At 44.6% G+C, this 21019-nt stretch overlaps 1 protein-coding gene across 2 annotated transcripts in view; it reads right to left on the bottom strand.

The window, feature by feature from the left end:
- Nucleotides 1-21019, bottom strand: part of sardh (sarcosine dehydrogenase) — an 89656-nt gene that overhangs the window by 30119 nt on the left and 38518 nt on the right. For both annotated transcript variants that reach the window (XM_014125682.3, XM_014125677.3), the window contains exons 10-16: nt 20589-20675; nt 12560-12650; nt 12319-12460; nt 3483-3566; nt 3114-3227; nt 2720-2858; nt 2026-2139 (exon numbers count right to left, since the gene is read on the bottom strand). In XM_014125682.3, coding sequence (XP_013981157.1) covers nt 2026-2139; nt 2720-2858; nt 3114-3227; nt 3483-3566; nt 12319-12460; nt 12560-12650; nt 20589-20675 — 771 coding nt within the window. The remainder of the gene's footprint in view (nt 1-2025; nt 2140-2719; nt 2859-3113; nt 3228-3482; nt 3567-12318; nt 12461-12559; nt 12651-20588; nt 20676-21019) is intronic.

Raw genomic sequence — 21019 nt, forward strand, 5'->3', positions numbered from 1 at the left:
CCCACATACAGACAGTGCAGGCGCACACACACACACACACACACACACACACACACACACCAGTGGATATGGAGTCACATTTCCACATTGGAGGGCATTGATCAGGCAAACAACCCGTCAGAGAAGTTCTCAGATTTCAATTTGTTTTCCCTTCCACTTTCATATGAGTCCCCGAATGACTTCAATGTTGCTTCAGAAGTCGACTTTGTGAACAAGCTGCTTGTTTACAAAGCAGGAGAAATCATTCAGGAGCACTTTGCACCGATACTATTTTCCTGTGTTGCATTTCCTGTGTACATGGGACGTTCCCATCCATTCAGAGCCTTTTGATGAGTGCAACTTGATCAAAAATAACTTTACATTTCACATTCTGTAAGAGAGAGCACATGTTCAGCTTCATAAAAAACACATTTTCCCATCTCAAGAGATAAAAAAAAATGTATATACAGTACCAGTCAAAAGCTTGGACCCAGCTACTTATTCAAGGGTTTTTCTTTATTTTTACTATTTTCTACATTGTAGAATAATAGTGAAGACATCAAAACTATGAAATAACACATATGGAATCATGAAGTAACCAAAAAAAGTGTTAAATCAAAATATATTTTAGATTCTTCAAAGTAGCCACCCTTTGCCTTGATGAAAGCTTTGCACACTCCTGGCATTCTCTCAGCTTCATAAGGTAGTCACCTGGAATGCATTTCAATTGTGCCTTGTTAAAAGTTAACATCAATCAAAAAAATGTAATTGTCAAAACATTTCTAGCCTGTTTATCTATGGGTAACAGGGTTGACGTGTTATGCTCAACCGGCTCAGTTTTCCACCACAAAAAAAACAACAGAAAATGGCCATAAAGACCAGCTCACAATGATTCGACTATTAGATGTTCAATGTTTATTTTGAAAAGGAATAGTTTCAACATATTAAAATGAGAGTTCAGTTCACTTGATAGGGTTGACCCTAAATCACATGAAATAAATAATACATATTCAGAGATGACTGTCAAAGCAACAAAATAACTTGGGCTTTACAATGATGGTGAAAACTTGGGAGAAATGTCAGGGTTAAGTGGGTTAAAAGTCACAGAAGGTGCACGGAGGAACATGTCAAAATACTGGTCATTAGTCATACTACAAATCAGATTTCTTGAATTCGCAACGTGGTCAATTTTATTCATACATTTTCATTCAATAAGAGACTTAAAATTCAATATTGGTGCACAATTTCTACTTAAAATATCAAAAAGGGACACAAAAGGCACACTTTCCGTGGAACGAACCACACAACATTGCAGATTCGGGAAAGAGGTTAGGCAAGGCAATTCTTCAAGGTAGCAAAAAGCAGGAAGGTCTGTACTCATCGATTCCCGGTGAAAAAGTCTCTACATTTATTCCACACTTCATGGTGATCACACCCCAAGCCCTCCTACAAAAGTGTCTCTACAATATACTTCAAAGTAGACATTTAGCCATTCAGCAGATGCTCTTATGCAGAGCGACTTACAGTTAGTGCATTCATCTTTAGATAGCTAGATGGGACAAACACATACTGTATCATAGCTACATTATAGAGGAAAAATGTACTATCTGCAAAGTCGGTGCTAGTAAGGGGGAAAAGTCTACTGAGAATGTTAGTTCAAAAGTTTTTATTTGTATTTTTCTTCATTTTACACACAGGGTGGGGGAGGGGAGAGGAGGAGGTGCTGTATGATTTTTTAAGATAGTCGGGAGATGGGCAGGGACTCTGCTGTCCTAGCTTCAGGGGGAAGCCAGTTCCACCATTTGGGTGCCAGGACAGAGAAGAGCTTTGACTGGGCAGTATGTCATTTTAGCAAGTCGTACGCAAGACAGATTTCGGCCACGGCGTCTCTGACCACTGCTAGTTACAAGCAAGCTACCGCCGTGTTACTTAAATATTCTACAAGGGCTTCTCTACAGAGAAGTCTACATGTGCAATGTCCCTGTCAAATACATAATAAAAACGAATATTGAAATGAATGAAATCCCCATCCTACTCTCCTCTTACCGTTAGCCTCTGGAGCCAGGGGCAGGTTGGCAGTGCCAGCCTCTAGCCGGCTGACTGTGAGATCAGCCTCAGATCCTCCTCTCTTGTTCAGCATACAGGTGTACACAGTAGAGCCTGCAACACAAGGATCCAGCTGTCAATCAAACCAGCACATTGGAGGACACACACATACAGCAGAAGGGAGGTGTGATGAGTAGTCCTATGAAGCATTTTGTGGCAAATGTTTGCTCGAAAAAGGGCTATATACACACACACACGTCATTGATTGACTGATTAGTAGGACCTGACCATGTCACCTGACCTATAACATTATTTAATGTATAGCCATTTTTCCTAGTCAGGAGAAGTTCAAGGCCCTATGGATGAAGAATATCCTAGTGTTAGACACGGGGTCATGGCTAGGCCATGTGGTGGCATGAGGTTAGCTAAGACCTCTCACTATGACTAAGTGAGATCAAAGCCACAATGTTCCAGTGTTCACATGCAGCATGGGCCAGAGGATGTGTGTGGGGACAGATGGATTGGACTGTACCTCAAAACTCATCTGTAATTTAAACAGTCCTGCATCTCCTCTCCTGCCTCACTGGGTACTGCTGGGCTACATTATTCAGGCGCCAGCAGTGTGGGTGGGTGTGTGTGTGCACGCATTTTTGTGTATGCAAACATTCTGTGGTAGTCGTGCACGAAGACTCACCTGGAATTTTGTTGACATCTGCGGAGAATAGCCAATCGGCAGCCTTCTTAGCATCTGGCCCGGTGAGGTAAAACTTTCCAAAGTAGGACATGTCAAACACCGAGACTCCATGTCTGCACGTCAGACACTCATTTTTTATCTGAAAAACAAATACACAGGACTGAAAGGACTGAAAAATCAGCTGAAAAATCTATCAAATGAATTCATGAAGCAACATTTGGTCACAAAGTGCTTTACAGTAACCCAACCAAGAACCCAAAAAGCAACTGCCAGCACAGTGGCAAGGGGAAAAAAATACTAGAAGGAATAAACCTTGAAAGGAACCAGATTCAGAGGGGGAGTACAATCCTCTGGTTGTACCGGGTAGAAGTTGAGAGTACAAACAGACGCTTACCACGTGGTGATGTGGAGGGTAGTCAAACGTGTACTCCTTGCCAAGCAGCTCGTTGTATTTGTAGTTCTGGTTCTTGCTAATATCATAAGCCCCGTACCAATCATAGTCCAGAACCTATAACCACAAACACACATTAGGACAATGGTCAGAAACCTTACACCTCCTCTCTGTACTAACCACCTGACCCTATGTTATCAGATGGTATGAACTTGCTTTCAAATCCTTTCAAGAAGAACAATTCATTATCATCCATTGTGACAGGTGTCCCTGGAACCGTTTCTAGGGCTTAAGTGCCTTGCCCAAGGGCACAACGGCAGGAGAAAGATCAAGGATTTCAGACCAGCAACCGCTCAGATGCGTGTTTCTTACTGGAGCAGCACCGTCCTGGTTGAACCATCCTGGTCTCTCCCAACCATGTCTCTCCTGGAACACGCAGCCCTGCTCCGTCAGAATCTAGAGAAACAGTGACACAACTATTAGCATTACAATTAGCCTTCACACACTAATAACACAGACAGAAGGGGTAAACCAGACACGTCACAGGGGCTACAACGTTTTCTCACCACCAAATATGGTAGTCAGAGGAGGAAGTCTAGTCAAGGGTAGTGGGAACGGACGGAGCTAGGTGAAACTAGGCCGACATAAAGCAAATTCTCTCATCGAAGAAACATCTGATCTCCATACATTTTGTCGGTTCCCAAAACTACAGTATGTTACGAACACAGCATTTTGGAGACAAGACGCTTTGCCAAAGTTGTAAAAAATTGCCCACGTGTCTGAGACGTATTTGGCAGGATCTACAGACAATCGCGGACTACAAAGGGAAAACCAGCCACGTCGCGGACATCGACGTCTTCAAACATAGAACGTGGGGAATGGTCAGGGGCGATCTAAAGAACACTAATGTCGTATGGTGTGTTATTTTGTGATGTCATTAAAAATGTTATAAAGGAAATACTGCAACTTGGAAAGTATATACACTACGTAAAGTTTCCAACCAAATCTTCGCGCATGAAATATGAAAAATGATTAAAGTGTTTTTCTTAAGAGAAGGACATGATTTTAGGAGACATAAGAGATAATGGTTTTACATAACTCTGCACAGTGACAAGTCACGCCCCTGAGTGAGGTCAGAGAGCGTGTCAGCCTGACGGAAACGCCCTTTTGAACAAACTGTATAAAATTATGGTTTAAGAATTAACATATCAGACCATAGAGATGTAGAGCTGCAACTCAGGTTTAAAGTGGTTTGAACTCAATGTCAACACGAGGTAGAGACGATAAAGTCACCTTCTGGACAATCACTGGCACGGCTGAATAGCTGTCATAAGTAAAGTATCTAGAAAAGTTCATTAAAGTGTGACCATTCTACTACTCTTTTCAAACCATTGTATTCCGCTACTCTCATCACCCCCACTGGGAACCATTGACATGGCTGGCTAGCCTATCTTCAAATAAGCATCTTCAAGAGTGAATGGAAGTAGAATAAACTCTATTTCTGTTCAGGACTACACAACAAGTCACATGATACCGGATGACTGCAGAGGAGAAAAACAGAGAAACCCCTTTTGGACAATAAGAGCCTTACAAGCGTGCCGCGAAAATGCTCAACCCCCTTTCCAAGGCGGCCCGGTTCGGAGAGATACACAGTAAACCAAGGCATTTTCACGTAAATACATTCATGTTTTCTTACTCCAAGCAGGCCGCGGTTCGTGTGCAAAGTATAAGTGAGAGTAGTCACCCCAGACTTCTCAAAAAACCTCCAACAGTGTTGTTTGATGAAGTCATTGTCTGTATAGTTTTTTGGGCCTTTTCCCCCAACATTGTCCCAGACATATCCGCAGCAGCAGGAAGTATTACATCCTCCACAATAGTATGGGGCTTGCCTGTCCTAGACACTCGGTAGCTCACCATATAAGATGCTTCTAGCCCCTTCTTATTAATGGTATCTGTTGCTTTTATACATGTCTTACTACTCGAAAGTCATCTTTATTCTCGCTCAATAAATTCTGTGGCTTATTTTTCGAAATTGTCATGTATCTAAATGTCTGGCCTAGAGTAACGGTTAATGTGATTGGATGTTAATTATTTGACTAGGCTACCTGTATTTGACATTGTGTTGTTATTTCGCTGAACACTAGATGGTTTAATTTTATTTTTGGCAGTGAAATGAGGCTACTCAGGAGAGATAAAAACCTCACCCAAATGTATAGCCCCGTTGGAAAATATAAATGTACACATTTTTATTTGGCGTACCCCCGACACCCAGTTTGGGAATACCTGCTCAAGAAGATATGCTAAGAGATGTAAAAAAGCGCAAAAGATTTGAGAAAGAGGATAAGATAAGTCACCATGACTAGGCGTGGAATTGCCGGAGAACAGGTCCGTCAAAATTAAACACCACTAGTGAGGACGCTCTCACTCGAAACCCTACCCAGGGCCCACTTGATCAACAAACAAGCCCACGGGCTTTGACTATAGACTCAGATACAAATGTTGTGGCGCACAAGGTAACCCACATCAGAACAGTCAATTCCACTCAAACTTTCCACTCAAACTCCAATATGTCGATCTGTTTTCACCATGAACACAAATGACCCATCATGCCGTTCAAACGGAAAATATATCATCGGAAGCAGAGTCCACTCTAAATGTTGATGCTTTGTTTCCTGAGACTGCCGTGGTGCTTGCGGAAATGTCTGAAGGACAAGAGAAATTAATATTAGCTACAGTATCGCAAGACTCCAAGAAGGAGTGAAGTTACACACTCATGGTGAATGCTGGCTTGAAATCATGAAAAGAATAGTCTCAGGTTTGCTGATTGAATGTGACGAGATATCGTAATATCAGCTTGAGTCAGATTCTGCACCAAGAGGTGTCCGTGAGTGAGCAACTTCACACCTTCTTGGAGTCATGCGATACTGTAGCTAAGATTAACTTCTCTTGTCCTTACAATAAAACTAATGGCGTCAGTCCTGCCACTGACCCGGCGACTCCGACTGGTGAAACACTGTGCAATATCGCTGAAAGATATCCTCGTCTCAGTTCGCAGGTACTGGAACGGTTGCCACACACGGACGCTGTGGTGAATGGCAGACCACAACACCAGGAGATTGGGTTGAAAGGTTATAGCCAATCTACTAACAACCCGTACAAAGGGTCCAACCTTTTCGTTTGTGCCTCGAACACCAACTGCTGGTCGGGGGGGGGAGCCTTTAGAGTTTAATTTGGGAGATGGTAACTCTTTAAAGAACCTCTATCATGGTGCCTCAATTCCTAATGAGTAAATTGTTACAAGATTAATCTAAATGGGGTAACAATTAAACATAGTTAGTTGATTAGATAAATAACAGTCATCAGATTCAAGTTAAAAGTAAAGTCACGACACCATCAGGCATTATCATTACTTTTCTTTGGTCACTAATGGACTCTAATATTTTAAGTGCCTAGAAATGAGTAATTTCTCTCTCTCAACAGTTATAACCCTGGTTGCTAGGCGATCCTCCTCATTCTGAGATTCTGAAGGAAGGCTCTCTTGGCCAGGAGCGGAGAGGTGGGCAGTCTGAGTCACAGGCTGCTGTCTTCTCAACCAGAAAACATGTATTTTCCTGCTTTTATAATGATAATAATGCTGCCGTATCATAATTATACTGAAAAAAAATATTAAACGCAACATACAACAACTTCAAAGATGTTACTGAGTTACAGTTCATACAAGGAAATCAGTCAATTGAAATAAATTCATTAAATCAAATTTGTATGTCACATGCGCCAAATACAACCGGTATAGACCTTACAGTGAAATGCTTACTTACAAGCCCTTAACCAATAATGCAGTTAAGAAAAATAAGTGGTAAGTAAAAGATAGATGAGTAATAATAAAAAAAATAAAAAAATTAAGAGCAGCAGTAAAATAACAATAGCGAGGCTATATACAGGGGGTACCGGTACAGAGTCAATGTACGGGGGGCACTGGTTAGTCGAGGTAATATGTACATGTAGGTAGAGTTATTAAAGTGACTATGCATAGATAATAAACAGAGTAGCAGCAGTGTAAAAGAGGGGGCGAGATGCAAATAGTCTGGGTAAATATTTGATTAGCTGTTCAGGAGTCTTATGGCTTGGGGGGTAGAAGCTGTTAAGAAGTCTTTAGGACCTAGACTTGGCACTTCGGTACCGCTTGTCGTGTGGTAGCAGAGAGAACAGTCTATGACTAGGGTGGCTGGAGTCTTTGACAATTTGTAGGGTCTTCCTCTGACACCGCCTGGTATAGAGGTCCTGGATGGCAGGAAGCTTGGCCCCAGTGATATACTGGGCTTGTACGAACTAACCTCTGCAGTGCCTTGCGGTCGGAGGCCGAGCACTTGCCATACTAGGCGATGATGCAACCAGTCAGGACGCTCTCGATGGTGCAGCTGTATAACTTTTTGAGGATCTGAGGACCCATGCCAAATCTTTTCAGTCTCCTGAGGGGGAATAGGCTTTGTTGTGCCCTCTTCACAACCGTCTTGGTGTGCTTGGACCATGTTAGTTTGTTGGTGATGTGGACACCAAGGAACTTGAAGCTCTCAACCTGCTCCACTACAGCCCCGTCAATGAGAATGGGGGTGTGCTCGGACCTCCTTTTCCTGTAGTCCACAATCATCTCCTTTGTCTTGATTACGTTGAGGCAGAAGTTGTTGTTCTGGCACCCCACGGCCAGGTCTTTGAACTCAATATAGGCTGTCTCATCGTTGTTGGTGTTCAGGCCTACCACTGCTCTGTCATCGGCAACCTTAATGATGGTGTTGGATTCATGCCTGGCCATGCAGTCATGAAGGAACAGGGAGTACAGGATGGGACTGAGCACTCACCGCTGAGGGGCCCGTGTTGAGGATCAGCGGGGCGGATGTGTCGTTACCTACCCTTACCACCTGGGGACGGCCCGTCAGGAAGTCCAGGATCCAATTGCAGAGGGAGGTGTTTAGTCCCAGGGTCCTTAGCGTGTGAGCGTGGGCACTATGGTGTTGAATGCTGAGCTGTAGTCAATTAATAGCCTTCTCACATAGGTGTTCCTTTTGTCCAGCTGGGAAAGAGGAGTGCAATAGAGATTACACATCATCTGTGGCCCTAATCTACGGATTTCACATGACTTGGGAAGAGCGCAGCCATGGTTGGGCCAGGCCCAGCCAATCAGTATGAGTTTTTTTTACCACAAAACGGCTTTATTACACACATAAATACTCCTCAGTTTCATTAGCTATCCAGGTGGCTGGTCTCAGACGATGACACAGGTGAAGAAGCCGGATGCGGAGGTCCTGGGCTGGCGTGGTTACACGTTGTCTGCGGATGTGAGGCCGGTTGGACATACTGCCAAATTCTTTACAACGACGTCGAGGCGGCTTATGGTAGAGAAATTAACATTCAATTCTCTGGCAACAGCTCTAGGGGACATTCCTGCAGTCAACATGCCAATTGCATGCTCCCTCAAAACTTGAGACATTGTGGCATTGTGTTGTGTGACAAACCTGCACATTAGAGTGGCCTTATTGTCCCCAGCACAAGGTGCACCTGTGTAATGATCATGCTGTTTACTCAGCTTCGTGATATGCCACACCTGTCAGGTGGATCATCTCGGAAAAGGAGAAATGCTCACTAACAGGGATGTAAACAACATTTGAGAGAAATACGCTTTTTGTGCATATGGAACATTTCTGGGATCTTTTATTTCAGCTCATGAAACATGGAACTCATGAAACACAACACTTCACATGTTGTGTTTATATTTTTGTTCAGTACATATAGTTCCAAAAATAATAGCAGCTGTTTTGATTGCTGTTGCCATGCCAATGGAGCCCTTCCATTACCTTGAGTTGGGAGCTGAGTTGGCTGAGGGCAGCATTGATTTAATCCAATATTATCTTTATACTGCAGATGGATAAAGTCAGCTGGAACAACAGATAAAACCTTTGTTATTGTGAGTGTGTTTTGAACCTTGAGTGTGTTGTGATGAGGACGGAACAGCACAAACAACTTGAAAAAGAGAATACAATGTATCGACGTGTGTATGCGTGTGTGTTCCTGTTCATACAAAGTATTCATAGTATGTGACTGAAGCTCAATCGATATGAACAAGACTCTCTCACACGCACGCACAACACACAGCACCCTTGATCAACAGTCACACAAACACAGAGAGAGAAGCTTTATTTCTTATAAGACTGAGATAACCTCAATATTTTAAGTGTCTCGTTTAGGAGCCATCTTAGCAGGGATCGCACGTGTAATAAACGAGCAGCTAGCAGCTTTATTGCTAACTGTCTAATTCAACAGGCCATTCCAAAGTGGGATGATCTGCTCACTAGATTAACGGAGGGGAGAGGGCTGGCTGCCAGTTAAAAGGTATTTTTGGAACACTAAAGCAGTGCTCTCTCTTTATTCAGTAGCTTAGCAACAAGTCCTACACACGCACACTGCTTACTTCAGGCGCACAATTACACGATTGAGTTGAATGTGTTGTTGATCATGCTCATATTTTTTTTTTTAATCGAGTGACTTTCTTCAAATGACATGGCGAGGGGTTTTAACTAATTCCATCTGTTAATGATGTACTGTAATTGTCTCAAAAGGGCTGAGATGTCAATTGAGGCATACTATGTGAAAATATGGTAGCTAATTTATTGTATGCAGTCGTTGTAGAGTATGGCTTCACGGCTCACTCAGAGTAAAACACAAGAGACAGGAGTGCGCACACACACATAGACCACTACACCCCCCCCCCCCCCCCCCCACCCGCAACACAAAAGCACGCACACAATTTCCATTTGTTCTATCGTCACAATACTCTGTCAATTAGCCAAATCGCACGGTGAGGTGAGAGAGGCTAATAGAATAAAACAACCAGAGGCACCCTTGCTTCTCCTCCTCTCCTCCTGAGGAATCGCTCTCCTTTATCTCTATCACTTGAATTAAATCCAGACAACTGTCTGTCTATTATTATGTGTTAACATTGGTTAGCCTCCCAGCTGACAGAGGCTTTAGGAGAGAGAGAGAGAAGAGAAGAGAAGAGAAGAGAAGAGAAGAGAAGAGAAGAGAAGAGAAGAGAAGAGAAGAGAAGAGAAGAGAAGAGAAGAGAAGAGAAGAGAAGAGAAGAGAAGAGAAGAGAAGAGAAGAGAAGAGAAGAGAAGTAGGTAGAGAGAGAGAGAGAGGTAGGTAGAGAGGTAGGTAGAGAGGTAGGTAGAGAGAGAGAGAGGTAGGTAGAGAGAGAGAGAGGTAGGTAGAGAGAGAGGTAGGTAGAGAGAGAGAGAGGTAGGTAGAGAGAGAGAGAGGTAGGTAGAGAGACAGAGAGGTAGGTAGAGAGACAGAGAGGTAGGTAGAGAGACAGAGAGAGACAGAGAGAGAGAGAGAGAGAGAGAGAGAGAGAGAGAGAGAGGGGGGTAGGTAGAGAGAGAGAGAGAGAGGGGTAGGTAGAGAGAGAGAGAGAGAGGCGTAGGTAGAGAGAGAGAGAGAGGCGTAGGTAGAGAGAGAGAGAGAGGCGTAGGTAGAGAGAGAGAGAGGGGTAGGTAGAGAGAGAGAGAGGGGTAGGTAGAGAGAGAGAGAGAGGTAGGTAGAGAGGGAGAGAGAGAGGTAGGTAGAGAGGGAGAGAGAGAGGTAGGTAGAGAGAGAGAGAGGTAGGTAGAGAGAGAGAGAGGTAGGTAGAGAGAGAGAGAGGTAGGTAGAGAGAGAGAGAGGTAGGTAGAGAGACAGAGAGGTAGGTAGAGAGACAGAGAGAGAGACAGAGAGAGAGACAGAGAGAGAGAGAGAGAGAGAGAGAGAGAGAGAGAGAGAGAGAGAGGGGTAGGTAGAGAGAGAGAGAGAGGGGTAGGTAGAGAGAGAGCGAGAGAGGGGTAGGTAGAGAGAGAGCGAGAGGGGTAGGTAGAGAGAGAGAGAGAGGCGTAGGTAGAGAGAGAGAGAGAGGCGTAGTAGAGAGAGAGAGAGAGGCGTAGGTAGAGAGAGAGAGAGAGGCGTAGGTAGAGAGAGAGAGAGGGGTAGGTAGAGAGAGAGAGAGGGGTAGGTAGAGAGAGAGAGAGAGGTAGGTAGAGAGGGAGAGAGAGAGGTAGGTAGAGAGGGAGAGAGAGAGGTAGGTAGAGAGGGAGAGAGAGAGGTAGGTAGAGAGAGAGAGAGGTAGGTAGAGAGACAGAGAGAGAGACAGAGAGAGAGAGAGAGAGAGAGAGAGAGAGGGGTAGGTAGAGAGAGAGAGAGAGAGGTAGGTAGAGAGACAGAGAGGTAGGTAGAGAGACAGAGAGGTAGGTAGAGAGACAGAGAGGTAGGTAGAGAGACAGAGAGAGAGACAGAGAGAGAGAGAGAGAGAGAGAGAGAGAGGGGTAGGTAGAGAGAGAGAGAGAGGGGTAGGTAGAGAGAGAGCGAGAGAGGGGTAGGTAGAGAGAGAGAGAGAGAGAGAGGCGTAGGTAGAGAGAGAGAGAGAGAGGCGTAGGTAGAGAGAGAGAGAGAGGCGTAGGTAGAGAGAGAGAGAGAGGCGTAGGTAGAGAGAGAGAGGCAGGTAGAGAGAGAGAGAGGGGTAGGTAGAGAGAGAGAGAGGGGGTAGGTAGAGAGAGAGAGAGGGGTAGGTAGAGAGAGAGAGAGGGGTAGGTAGAGAGAGAGAGAGGGGTAGGTAGAGAGAGAGAGAGGGGTAGGTAGAGAGAGAGAGAGGGGTAGGTAGAGAGAGAGAGAGGGGTAGGTAGAGAGAGAGAGAGGGGTAGGTAGAGAGAGAGAGAGGGGTAGGTAGAGAGAGAGAGAGGGGTAGGTAGAGAGAGAGAGAGGGGTAGGTAGAGAGAGAGAGGGGTAGGTAGAGAGAGAGAGAGGGGTAGGTAGAGAGAGAGAGAGGGGTAGGTAGAGAGAGAGAGAGGGGTAGGTAGAGAGAGAGAGAGGGGTAGGTAGAGAGAGAGAGAGGGGTAGGTAGAGAGAGAGAGGGGTAGGTAGAGAGAGAGAGAGGGGTAGGTAGAGAGAGAGAGAGGGGTAGGTAGAGAGAGAGAGAGGGGTAGGTAGAGAGAGAGAGAGGGGTAGGTAGAGAGGGAGAGAGAGAGACTGCAGCTTCACATGAACAAATGAGAGAAAAGGAAAGATGAAAATGTAGAGGAAGAGGGAGGGAAAAAGGGGTGTGGTGAGAAAAGAGCTGGTGAAGAGAGAGGCAAGGCAGTCAGGAAGTGGATAAGAGGGGGAGTAATGACTTGTGGTGACCAAGCAATACCTTGTGGAAGGGGTCTGTCCTCATGTTGCGAGAGGCCAGAGGCTCATCAAAGGGGAACACTACAGAGTAGTTCTTAGCATAGGACTCATGACTCCTCTCTCTGATCCACTTATTGTTGTCTGTCAGGGAGTGGTGGAACCGCCTGTTGAGCAGAACGAGAGCTTTGACAACTATCTCTGTGTGTGTGTGTGTGTGTGTGTGTGTGTGTGTGTGTGTGTGTGTGTGGTGTGTGTGTACATACCTGATGTCATAGCCATACATGTCCTTCTCAGGACGTCCATGGATGATCCAGTGGGCTAGCTCCCTGCCACAGCCTCCTCCCAGCATCATACCTGCAACACACATACAGATAGACAGATCAGTATCTCACACACACACTTAGAGACAGCTAGATAGGTTATGTCATGACGTTGGCCTGTGGGTAAGGTTTATGACCCCCCCCCCCAAAAAATACCTTTCTCCCTTCCCCTCTCTGACCCTACTGAAGGACTTGAATAGCCTGTGTTAAATATAGAGAGTCTGGGAACATCAAACAAATGGGGAAAAGGAACCATATTTTGGTAATAAAACCAGTTGGAAATATGCTTGGGAACGTAATGAGTATGTATGTCAGTTCGGTTGTCATCTGAGACATTATGACTGATGACAGGACGACATAAACTGTACCTGGGAAAGTATACACCCTCTAGTTATCAGAGTCACATGGAATTGTTATGCAATTGAAATGTTTGATATTGAAATTGTTTGTTAGGAGATTAAATGTAATTTTAGCTTCCAAATGAGAGAATTGGGTTTTCATAAGGAAAGTGCCCTGCTTGATCAGTGGCCCACCCCTGTGAAGAGACAGGGGTTATAAACGATGAAACACATCCTTCCCCCTCTCCACTATATAAGCCTTTGATGAAAAGATAACCGTTGTTCCAGTACGTGAGGTCTGCAGCCTCTACGTTAGAAGGACACACGTCAAGTACAGAACTAAGCCAACCTCGGCGTGAGCTTTGGTGGCGAATGGTATGAACTTTGAGCTTATTCACTACAGAAGTGATACTTCCTAGCCGTTGAGTTAGCAGCGGCCGCTGTAGACGGGGGCTAGGAAAGGACGGACGACGGATCCAGTCTAACAAACAGACGAAGATACCACCACGTATCCAATTTACCACCAGAGACATTCTTCCGAGGACAGGAAGATCTGTTGGCCAACCCGGCCAGCATCTACGACCAATCTACCGAAGCGCAGCTCAGAGTAAATATTTATAGCATTTTCCTTTTCCAAATGGGCGGTAATTTAGAATGCATAAGATAATGTATTTACGATAGCATAGCTGCTGTTTCTTCGTTCCTAAGTCTTCCCGCTCTTTCATTCAAGCCCAACCCCCTTTCCTTTGTGTAACCAGCCATGATACAGGTTCCGTCCACCAGGACATTTTCTGTATGACATCATTTGTATTCTGTGTATATGTAATTCTGTGTGATTAGTTTAGGTATTTTGTAAATAAATAATTAAACCCAATTTGGTATTGCTGATTCAATTTGTTAGCCAGGGTTCGTGAAGATAACCAAGAATTTACAACGTTCATTATGAGACTGAAAATAAGATAAGGGTTAATATTGACTGTTACCGATGTAAAGTATTACTAAGTATTTTAAGAGTTTATTCGGAAGATAACGGCTCCATAAACGTTCTTCCGTGGTGCCCCGACTTTCTAGTTAATTACATTTACATGATTAGCTTAATCAGGTAATATTAATTAGAGAAAGAATTTTATAGGTTAGCATGTCATATCACTTAATCCGGCATAGCCAAAGACACGACAGTAGCCTTCAATCTCCCACTATATCCTCTCCCATGTCCTGTATCTCTCACACACACACACACACACACACACACACACACACACACACACACACACACACACACACACACACACACACACACACACCACACACACACACACACACACACACACACACACACACACACACACACACACACACACACACACACACACACAGGGCTGAGGAGAGGCCGTCTATCCATTACTAATGTAAAATACAGGACATCTCTCACTAATGTCACGTCACACACATCACAGATGTAACATCAAAAGGCCAGGTGACAGGGAAGGAGAGGTAGAGGATCACTCAACACAGACATAGGGAATGAGAATAGGTGGAGAAGGAAGAAGAGAGAGAATAGAGTAGATTAGAATAAGGGGTGAGATGTGGCAAGGGGAGAGAGAGCGAGTGACAGAGAGAGAGACCGACAAAGTGAGACAGCGATGAGAGAGCGAGAACTTAAACAATTAAAACGAGTGAAAAGAAGAGGGTGAAACAGAGACAGAGGGGAGGCTGGCCTGCCCGGGGGGCTGTGTGTATGTGTGTATAGCGCGGCAGTCTAGCTGGCTGGCCTGGCTAGCCGTGTCTCTGAAGGACGTTTTGCATGTTAGCAGACAGACAAGACAGTTGAGACGGACGCAACGAAACACTCACTAAAATGGGCCCAGCAACACAGCCTTGCTAATTAACTAACGCCATCATTCTGCCCATCAGTCGTGCGTCGCCTGTCCCACTCCAACCCTCACCTGTCCCCCGCCGACAGATCTGGGACCCCCTCCAGAACCAAACAAGGCCGGAGGAGATAGGGTAGATGATGCTTAACAGGGGTGAGTTTCAAGAGTACTTTGTAGCTAATGTGGTCCTTTATGGCTCGACACTCATAGAACAGCAAAATACTAAGTACTACTTCAAGTAGTTTATGGTAAAATCTGTACTTTAATATTTACCACACTACATTCCTAAAGAAAAGAATGTACTTTTTACTCCATACATTTTCCCTGACACCTAAAATGATTTGTTACATTTTGAATGCTTAGACGAACAGGAAAATGGTCCAATTCACGCACTTACCAAGACAACATCACTGGTCATACAGACCGCCTCTGATCTGTCAGACTCACTAAACACAAATGCTTTGTTTGTAAATGATCTGAGCGTTGGAGTGTGTAAATGATCTGAGCGTTGGAGTGTGTAAATGATCTGAGCGTTGGAGTGTGTAAATGATCTGAGCGTTGGAGTGTGTAAATGATCTGAGCGTTGGAGTGTGTAAATGATCTGAGCGTTGGAGTGTGTAAATGATCTGAGCGTTGGAGTGTGTAAATGATCTGAGCGTTGGAGTGTGTAAATGATCTGAGCGTTGGAGTGTGTAAATGATCTGAGCGTTGGAGTGTGTAAATGATCTGAGCGTTGGAGTGTGTAAATGATCTGAGCGTTGGAGTGTGTAAATGATCTGAGCGTTGGAGTGTGTAAATGATCTGAGCGTTGGAGTGTGCCTCTGGCTTTCCGTTAAAAAAAAGAAAAAGAAAATCGTGCTGTCTGGTTTGCCTAATAAGGAATTTGAAATGATTTATACTTTTACTTTTGATAAAGTACATTTTAACAATTATATTTACTTTTGATACTTAAATACATCTAAAATCCAAATCATTTTACTCAGGTAGTATTTTACTGGGTGACATTAACTTTTACTTGAGTCATTTTCTATTAATGCGTCTTTGCTTTTTCCACCACTGCTGTTGACTAACTCTTAAGACAGCTGGAGAGGTATGGGTTGGGTAAAGTAACCTGGCAGGTTAGAGGTTAGAAAAAAATCCAGCTCTCAGAGAGTGCTTGGTGCTGCTTCTGAAATACTCCATATACACCCAAGTGAGCCAAACAGATTGACTGGAGTTAGAAGCAGCAGCATAGCTTTGTTGTTACTAGTTTATATTTGTGTGAGGGTGGCATGGCACGACCGAGGGTGCCAACGAAGTCCGCACAGCCTTCTGCTTTAGCACAAAGAGAGGGAAGGAAGGGACCGAAAGCGAGCGACGGGGGCTGACTGTTCTCGGTTCTCCTTTCAAAAGGAGCCTCTGAATCACTGCCGGTATTTCTGTAAATGTCAGAGGAGATGTGAGTGAGAGAGAGAGAAGGACAAAATGGAAAGCCGGAGCAAGGAGAGAAATAGAGCAGAGAGAGTGAAAGAGAAAGACAAGAGGAAGGGAGATCGAGGGGAGAGCGCATGGGTAAGAGAGAAAGGAAGGGAAGAGAGTGATAATTTAGCGAGAGAGAGAGAGAGAGAGAGAGAGAGCGAGAAGGAAAAAGGGAAAAATGGAAAGCGGGAGAGAGGAGAGAGTAGAAAGAGCGAGAGAAAAAGTACAGAGAGATAATTTAGCGAGAGAGAAAGAGATAATTTAGCGAGAGAGAGGAGCGAGAGAGATGCAGAGGGAGAGAGACGTTACTGTCTGGTTGTTCACCTCACAGGGAGAGTCTGCTCAGCCAAGAAGGAACAGGTCACCCCCAGCAGGTGTCTCACAGCGAGGGACGAGGTGGAAGACAGGGAGGAGGGGGGAGGAACCACTCCCACACCAGGAGCAGGGACACCAAAGCACTCTGGGATATCTAAGTGGACTTATTGGGGGAGGTTTATGACCCCCATAAATACCTTTCCCCTTTTTCCTCTCTCTACCGATGTGACTATTGAAAATCCCTTTGTTAACACGGCCCTCTCTCCCAATCCTATATAAGCCCCTTGACGAAAATGTAACTTTCTGTTCCGAGGACGTTAGGGCGACGGTCCTACGTTAAGAGGGCTCAGATAATAAGCTTTTCCAAGGACGTGTGGACTTGAGGTTCCCACGTTGAAAGGACAAAGACCACCTACAGAACTAAGCCAACCTTAGAGAACCTAACGAAATTAGCATCGAATTTCAATGTGAAGGTAACGACCTACATGCCCGAAGGATGAATTTTGACTATACCAGCCAGAATATAGCATGAGCTTAAAGTATGGCAACTTGGTATTAACTTTGAACTCTTATTCACTAAAGAAGTGCTACCCCCTCCACCCGCTAAATGTGGGCTAGGAGAGGACGGACAGAGTATCCATTCTACCACGCTCCAGTTCACCAAGAGACATTCTTCAAAGGACAAACCGGCCTTCCATCGACGACCAATCTAGCGAAGCGCAGCTCAGAGTAAATATGAATTGCATTCTCCTTTTTCAAATGGGGGGTAATTTAGAATACATAAGATACTGTATTTACGATAGCATAGTTATCCCTTTGTTCCTCAGTCTTCCCGCTCTTTCACTCAAACCCCCCCTTTTCTTTGTGTAACCGGCCGCTATATCGGCTCCGTTCACCAGGTCCATCAATGTATGATTCATTCTGTGTATATGTAATTCTGTGTGATTAGTTAAGTATTTAGTAAGTAAATAATTAAACCAAATTTTGTATTGCTGATTCAACTTGTTAGCCAGGGTTCGTGAAGATAACCAAGAATTTACAACTTTCAGATGAGACTAAATAAGGTGAGGATTAAATATTGACTGCTACTGACGTAAAAGATTACAAGGTCTTCAAGAGTTTATTCGGAAGATAACAGCTCTATAAACATTATTTCGTGGTGCCCCGACTTTCTAGTTAATTATTTACCCGATTAGCTTAATCAGGTAATATTAATTACAGAGAAATGATTTGATAGAATAACATGTCATATCACTTAATCCGACATAGCCAAAGACACTACATAGGTGTACAGAGGCCCATTATCAGCAACCATCCCTCCTGTGTTCCAATGGCACGTTGTGTTAGCTAATCCAAGTTTATCCTTTTAAAAGGATAATTGATCATTAGAAAACCCTTTTGCAATTATGTTAGCACAGCTAAAAACTGTTGTGCTGATTAAAGAAGCAATAGAACTGGCCTTCTTTAGACTAGTTGAGTATCTGGAGCATCAGCATTTGTGGGTTCGATTACAGGCTCAAAATGGCCAGAAACAAAGAACTTTCTTCTAAAACTCGTCAGTCTATTCTTGTTCTGAGAAATTAAAGCTATTCGATGCAAGAAATTGTCAAGAAACTAAAGAGCTCGTACAACGCTGTGTACTTCTCCCTTCACAGAACAGCGCAAACTGGCTGTAAACAGAATAGAAAGAGTGGGAGGCCCCGGTGCACAACTGAGCAAGAGGACAAGTACATTAGTGTCCGGTTTGAGAAACAGACGCCTCACAAGTCCTCAACTGGCAGCTTCATTAAATAGTACCCGCAAAACACGTCAACGTCAACAGTAAAGTGGCGACTACGGGATGCTGGCCTTCTAGGCAGAGTTCCTCTGTCCAGTGTCTGTATTCTTTTGCCTATCTTAATAATTTATTTTTATTGGCCAGTCTGAGATATGGGTTTTTCTTTGCAACTCTGCCTAGAAGGCCAGCATCCCGGAGTTGCCTCTTCACTGTTGACGTTTAGACTGATGTTTTGCTTCACCCTCACAACCGTGAGAAGTGGAACTGCAACGATTTCGGTGCGTAATCTACCGTCTACTCCAGTCTACTTCTCTTCCTTCATCTCCTTTCCTTCATCTGCACTGATCTACATAGACAGGCCAGACAGGGGAAAGAAAAGTCCTATCATGATGCTTTGTCATTAGAGATCAGTGCAGACGAGAGAAGGTGAAACCCAATCAGAATTTTTGACCCAAACTCATCGCGGTCATCTATAAAAAAAAGAAACAAGGGGATGGGGGTGGGGGGGGGTGCAGAACTAGTGACCTGGCCTTGGGGACACACAGACAGTGACCCAATCCCAAATCATCCCCTAAAACACAGAGGATTGGATTGGTATAAGCAACATGGGGGAAACCAGCCTATCAGAGGGCAATGTGGAGCTACTACCAGATTGATTGCACCTGAACTCCACCAGTGCAGAGGGTGCATGGTTTAGGGGATGATTTGGGATTGGGCCACAGCTGGTAAGGAGGGGAAAGGGGAAGGTGACACAGGGAAGAGAGGGGGAGATAGCCTAGTGATTAAGCGCAGGTTCAAATCCCTGAGCCGACTGGGTGAAATATCTGTCAATGTGCCTTTCAGCAACGCACTTAACTCTAATTGCTCATGTAAGTCGTTCTGGATAAAAGCGTCTACTAAATGACAACATTTTTAAAATGAGTGGGGAAAGGTAAAATGGAGAACAGAGGGGGGTACATGGAGGGTAATGGGTGCAGGAGTGACCCAGCGTTGGGGACGTTTTCAGGGACAGCCACATCAGCCCAACGCTAGGAGGACAGAGCACTAGAACCACTCTACGCCACGGTCGTCTGCTGCCTCCGGGTTCGGCGTCTTTCACACCGCTCGCTGCTCTTTCTTTTGTTCTCTCCCTCTATTTCTGTCCCTGCCAGTCTATTTCTCCTCCCCACTTCCATATTCCCCCTTCTTTAAAAAGCTCCTGGTAAAAGGAAGGCTATTGTGTGAGTGAGTGAGCTGTATAGGAAATATATGAAACCCCAGCTGAGCCAGCGGGCAAAAAGGCCATTTGTGCGTTCCAAATGGCACCCATTTCCCTAAAAGCCCTGGTCAAAAGTAGTGCACTATAAAGGGAATACAGTGCCATTTGGGACACATACACGTGTTAAGTGTGTAAATGATTCAGACACAGCCAGAGCGGTACTGTGTGTGTGTGTGTGTGTGTGTGTGTGTGTGTGTGTGTGTGTGTGTGTGTGTGTGTGTGTGTGTGTGTGATGACATTTTTTGCATTACCTCAGAGAAAGAGAGAGAGAGAGAAACAGAACAGAGCAGGCAGCAGCACTGAGAACGTAGCTGGTGGTGTAAGTAGCTGATCTGCCATAAACAGGGTTCGTTTAACCTCCCATGATGCACTGATATGTGAGGGTGTGGGGGGGATGGACTAATGAAGTGTGACAGGAGTTCCCGTGTGTGTGTGTGTTTGGTCTCTCTGGACTCAGTGGGGAGTGGAGAGGGTTACAGCCCCTATCGGTGTGGTGCAGTGAGGCAGGCCTCTCCTCACTCATCCCTGCCCTCTGTCCTATGTCTCTACACACCACTGTAACCACAGCGGCCTTAAGATACCCATTGATGGAGAGTGTGTGTGTGTGTGTACGTAGTTTGGGTTCACTATAGGTTAGTTTAGAGTGAAATGTAAGTCTGTTTTGGCGTGTGCTGGTAAGCACATGGTGGTTCCATGAATGTTTAAACAGCTGTAACATACATCCGTGACATGTACATCCCATATAACCACCATTCACCCACCAACATCCACTCCTCCCTCTGACCATGTGCCTCCAACCCCTGTGTCTGTCCATGTCTTGGGGTTTTGGGTTAAAAGCAAAAAGACACATTTCCGTGGACTGTACGGAAATAGATTAATCTTGTATGTATGTATGTATGTATGTATGTATGTATGTATGTATGTATGCATGTATAACATTACAGTCACTCACCTGCACTGTTGAACCCACAGCCCAGGAAGAATCCCCTGACCTCTGGAGCCTCACCCATCAGGGGCTTGTGGTCTGCTGTGAATGATTCTGGGTAAAAGGATACACGTAGTGTTAAGGGAACATTCCATCCATTCTGAAACACCACCAGTGCCATGTACAGTACAGAGATGTATATACAGTACCAGTCAAGCATAAAATAATCAAAATATATATTTTAGTTTCTTCAAAGTAGCCATCCTTTGCCTTGATGACAGCTTTGCAAACTCTTGGCATTCTCTCAACCTGTTTCATGAGGAATGCTTTTCAACAGTATTGAAGGAGTTCCCACATATGCTGAGCACTTGTTGGCTGCTTTTCCTTCACTCCGCGGTCCAACTCATCCCAAACCATCTGAATTGGGTTGAGGTCGGGTGATTGTGGAGGTCAGGTCA

This window comes from Salmo salar, chromosome 01 (genome assembly GCF_965601325.2).
Source record: "Salmo salar chromosome 01, fSalSal1, whole genome shotgun sequence".
In the NCBI taxonomy this organism is placed as follows: domain Eukaryota; kingdom Metazoa; phylum Chordata; class Actinopteri; order Salmoniformes; family Salmonidae; genus Salmo; species Salmo salar.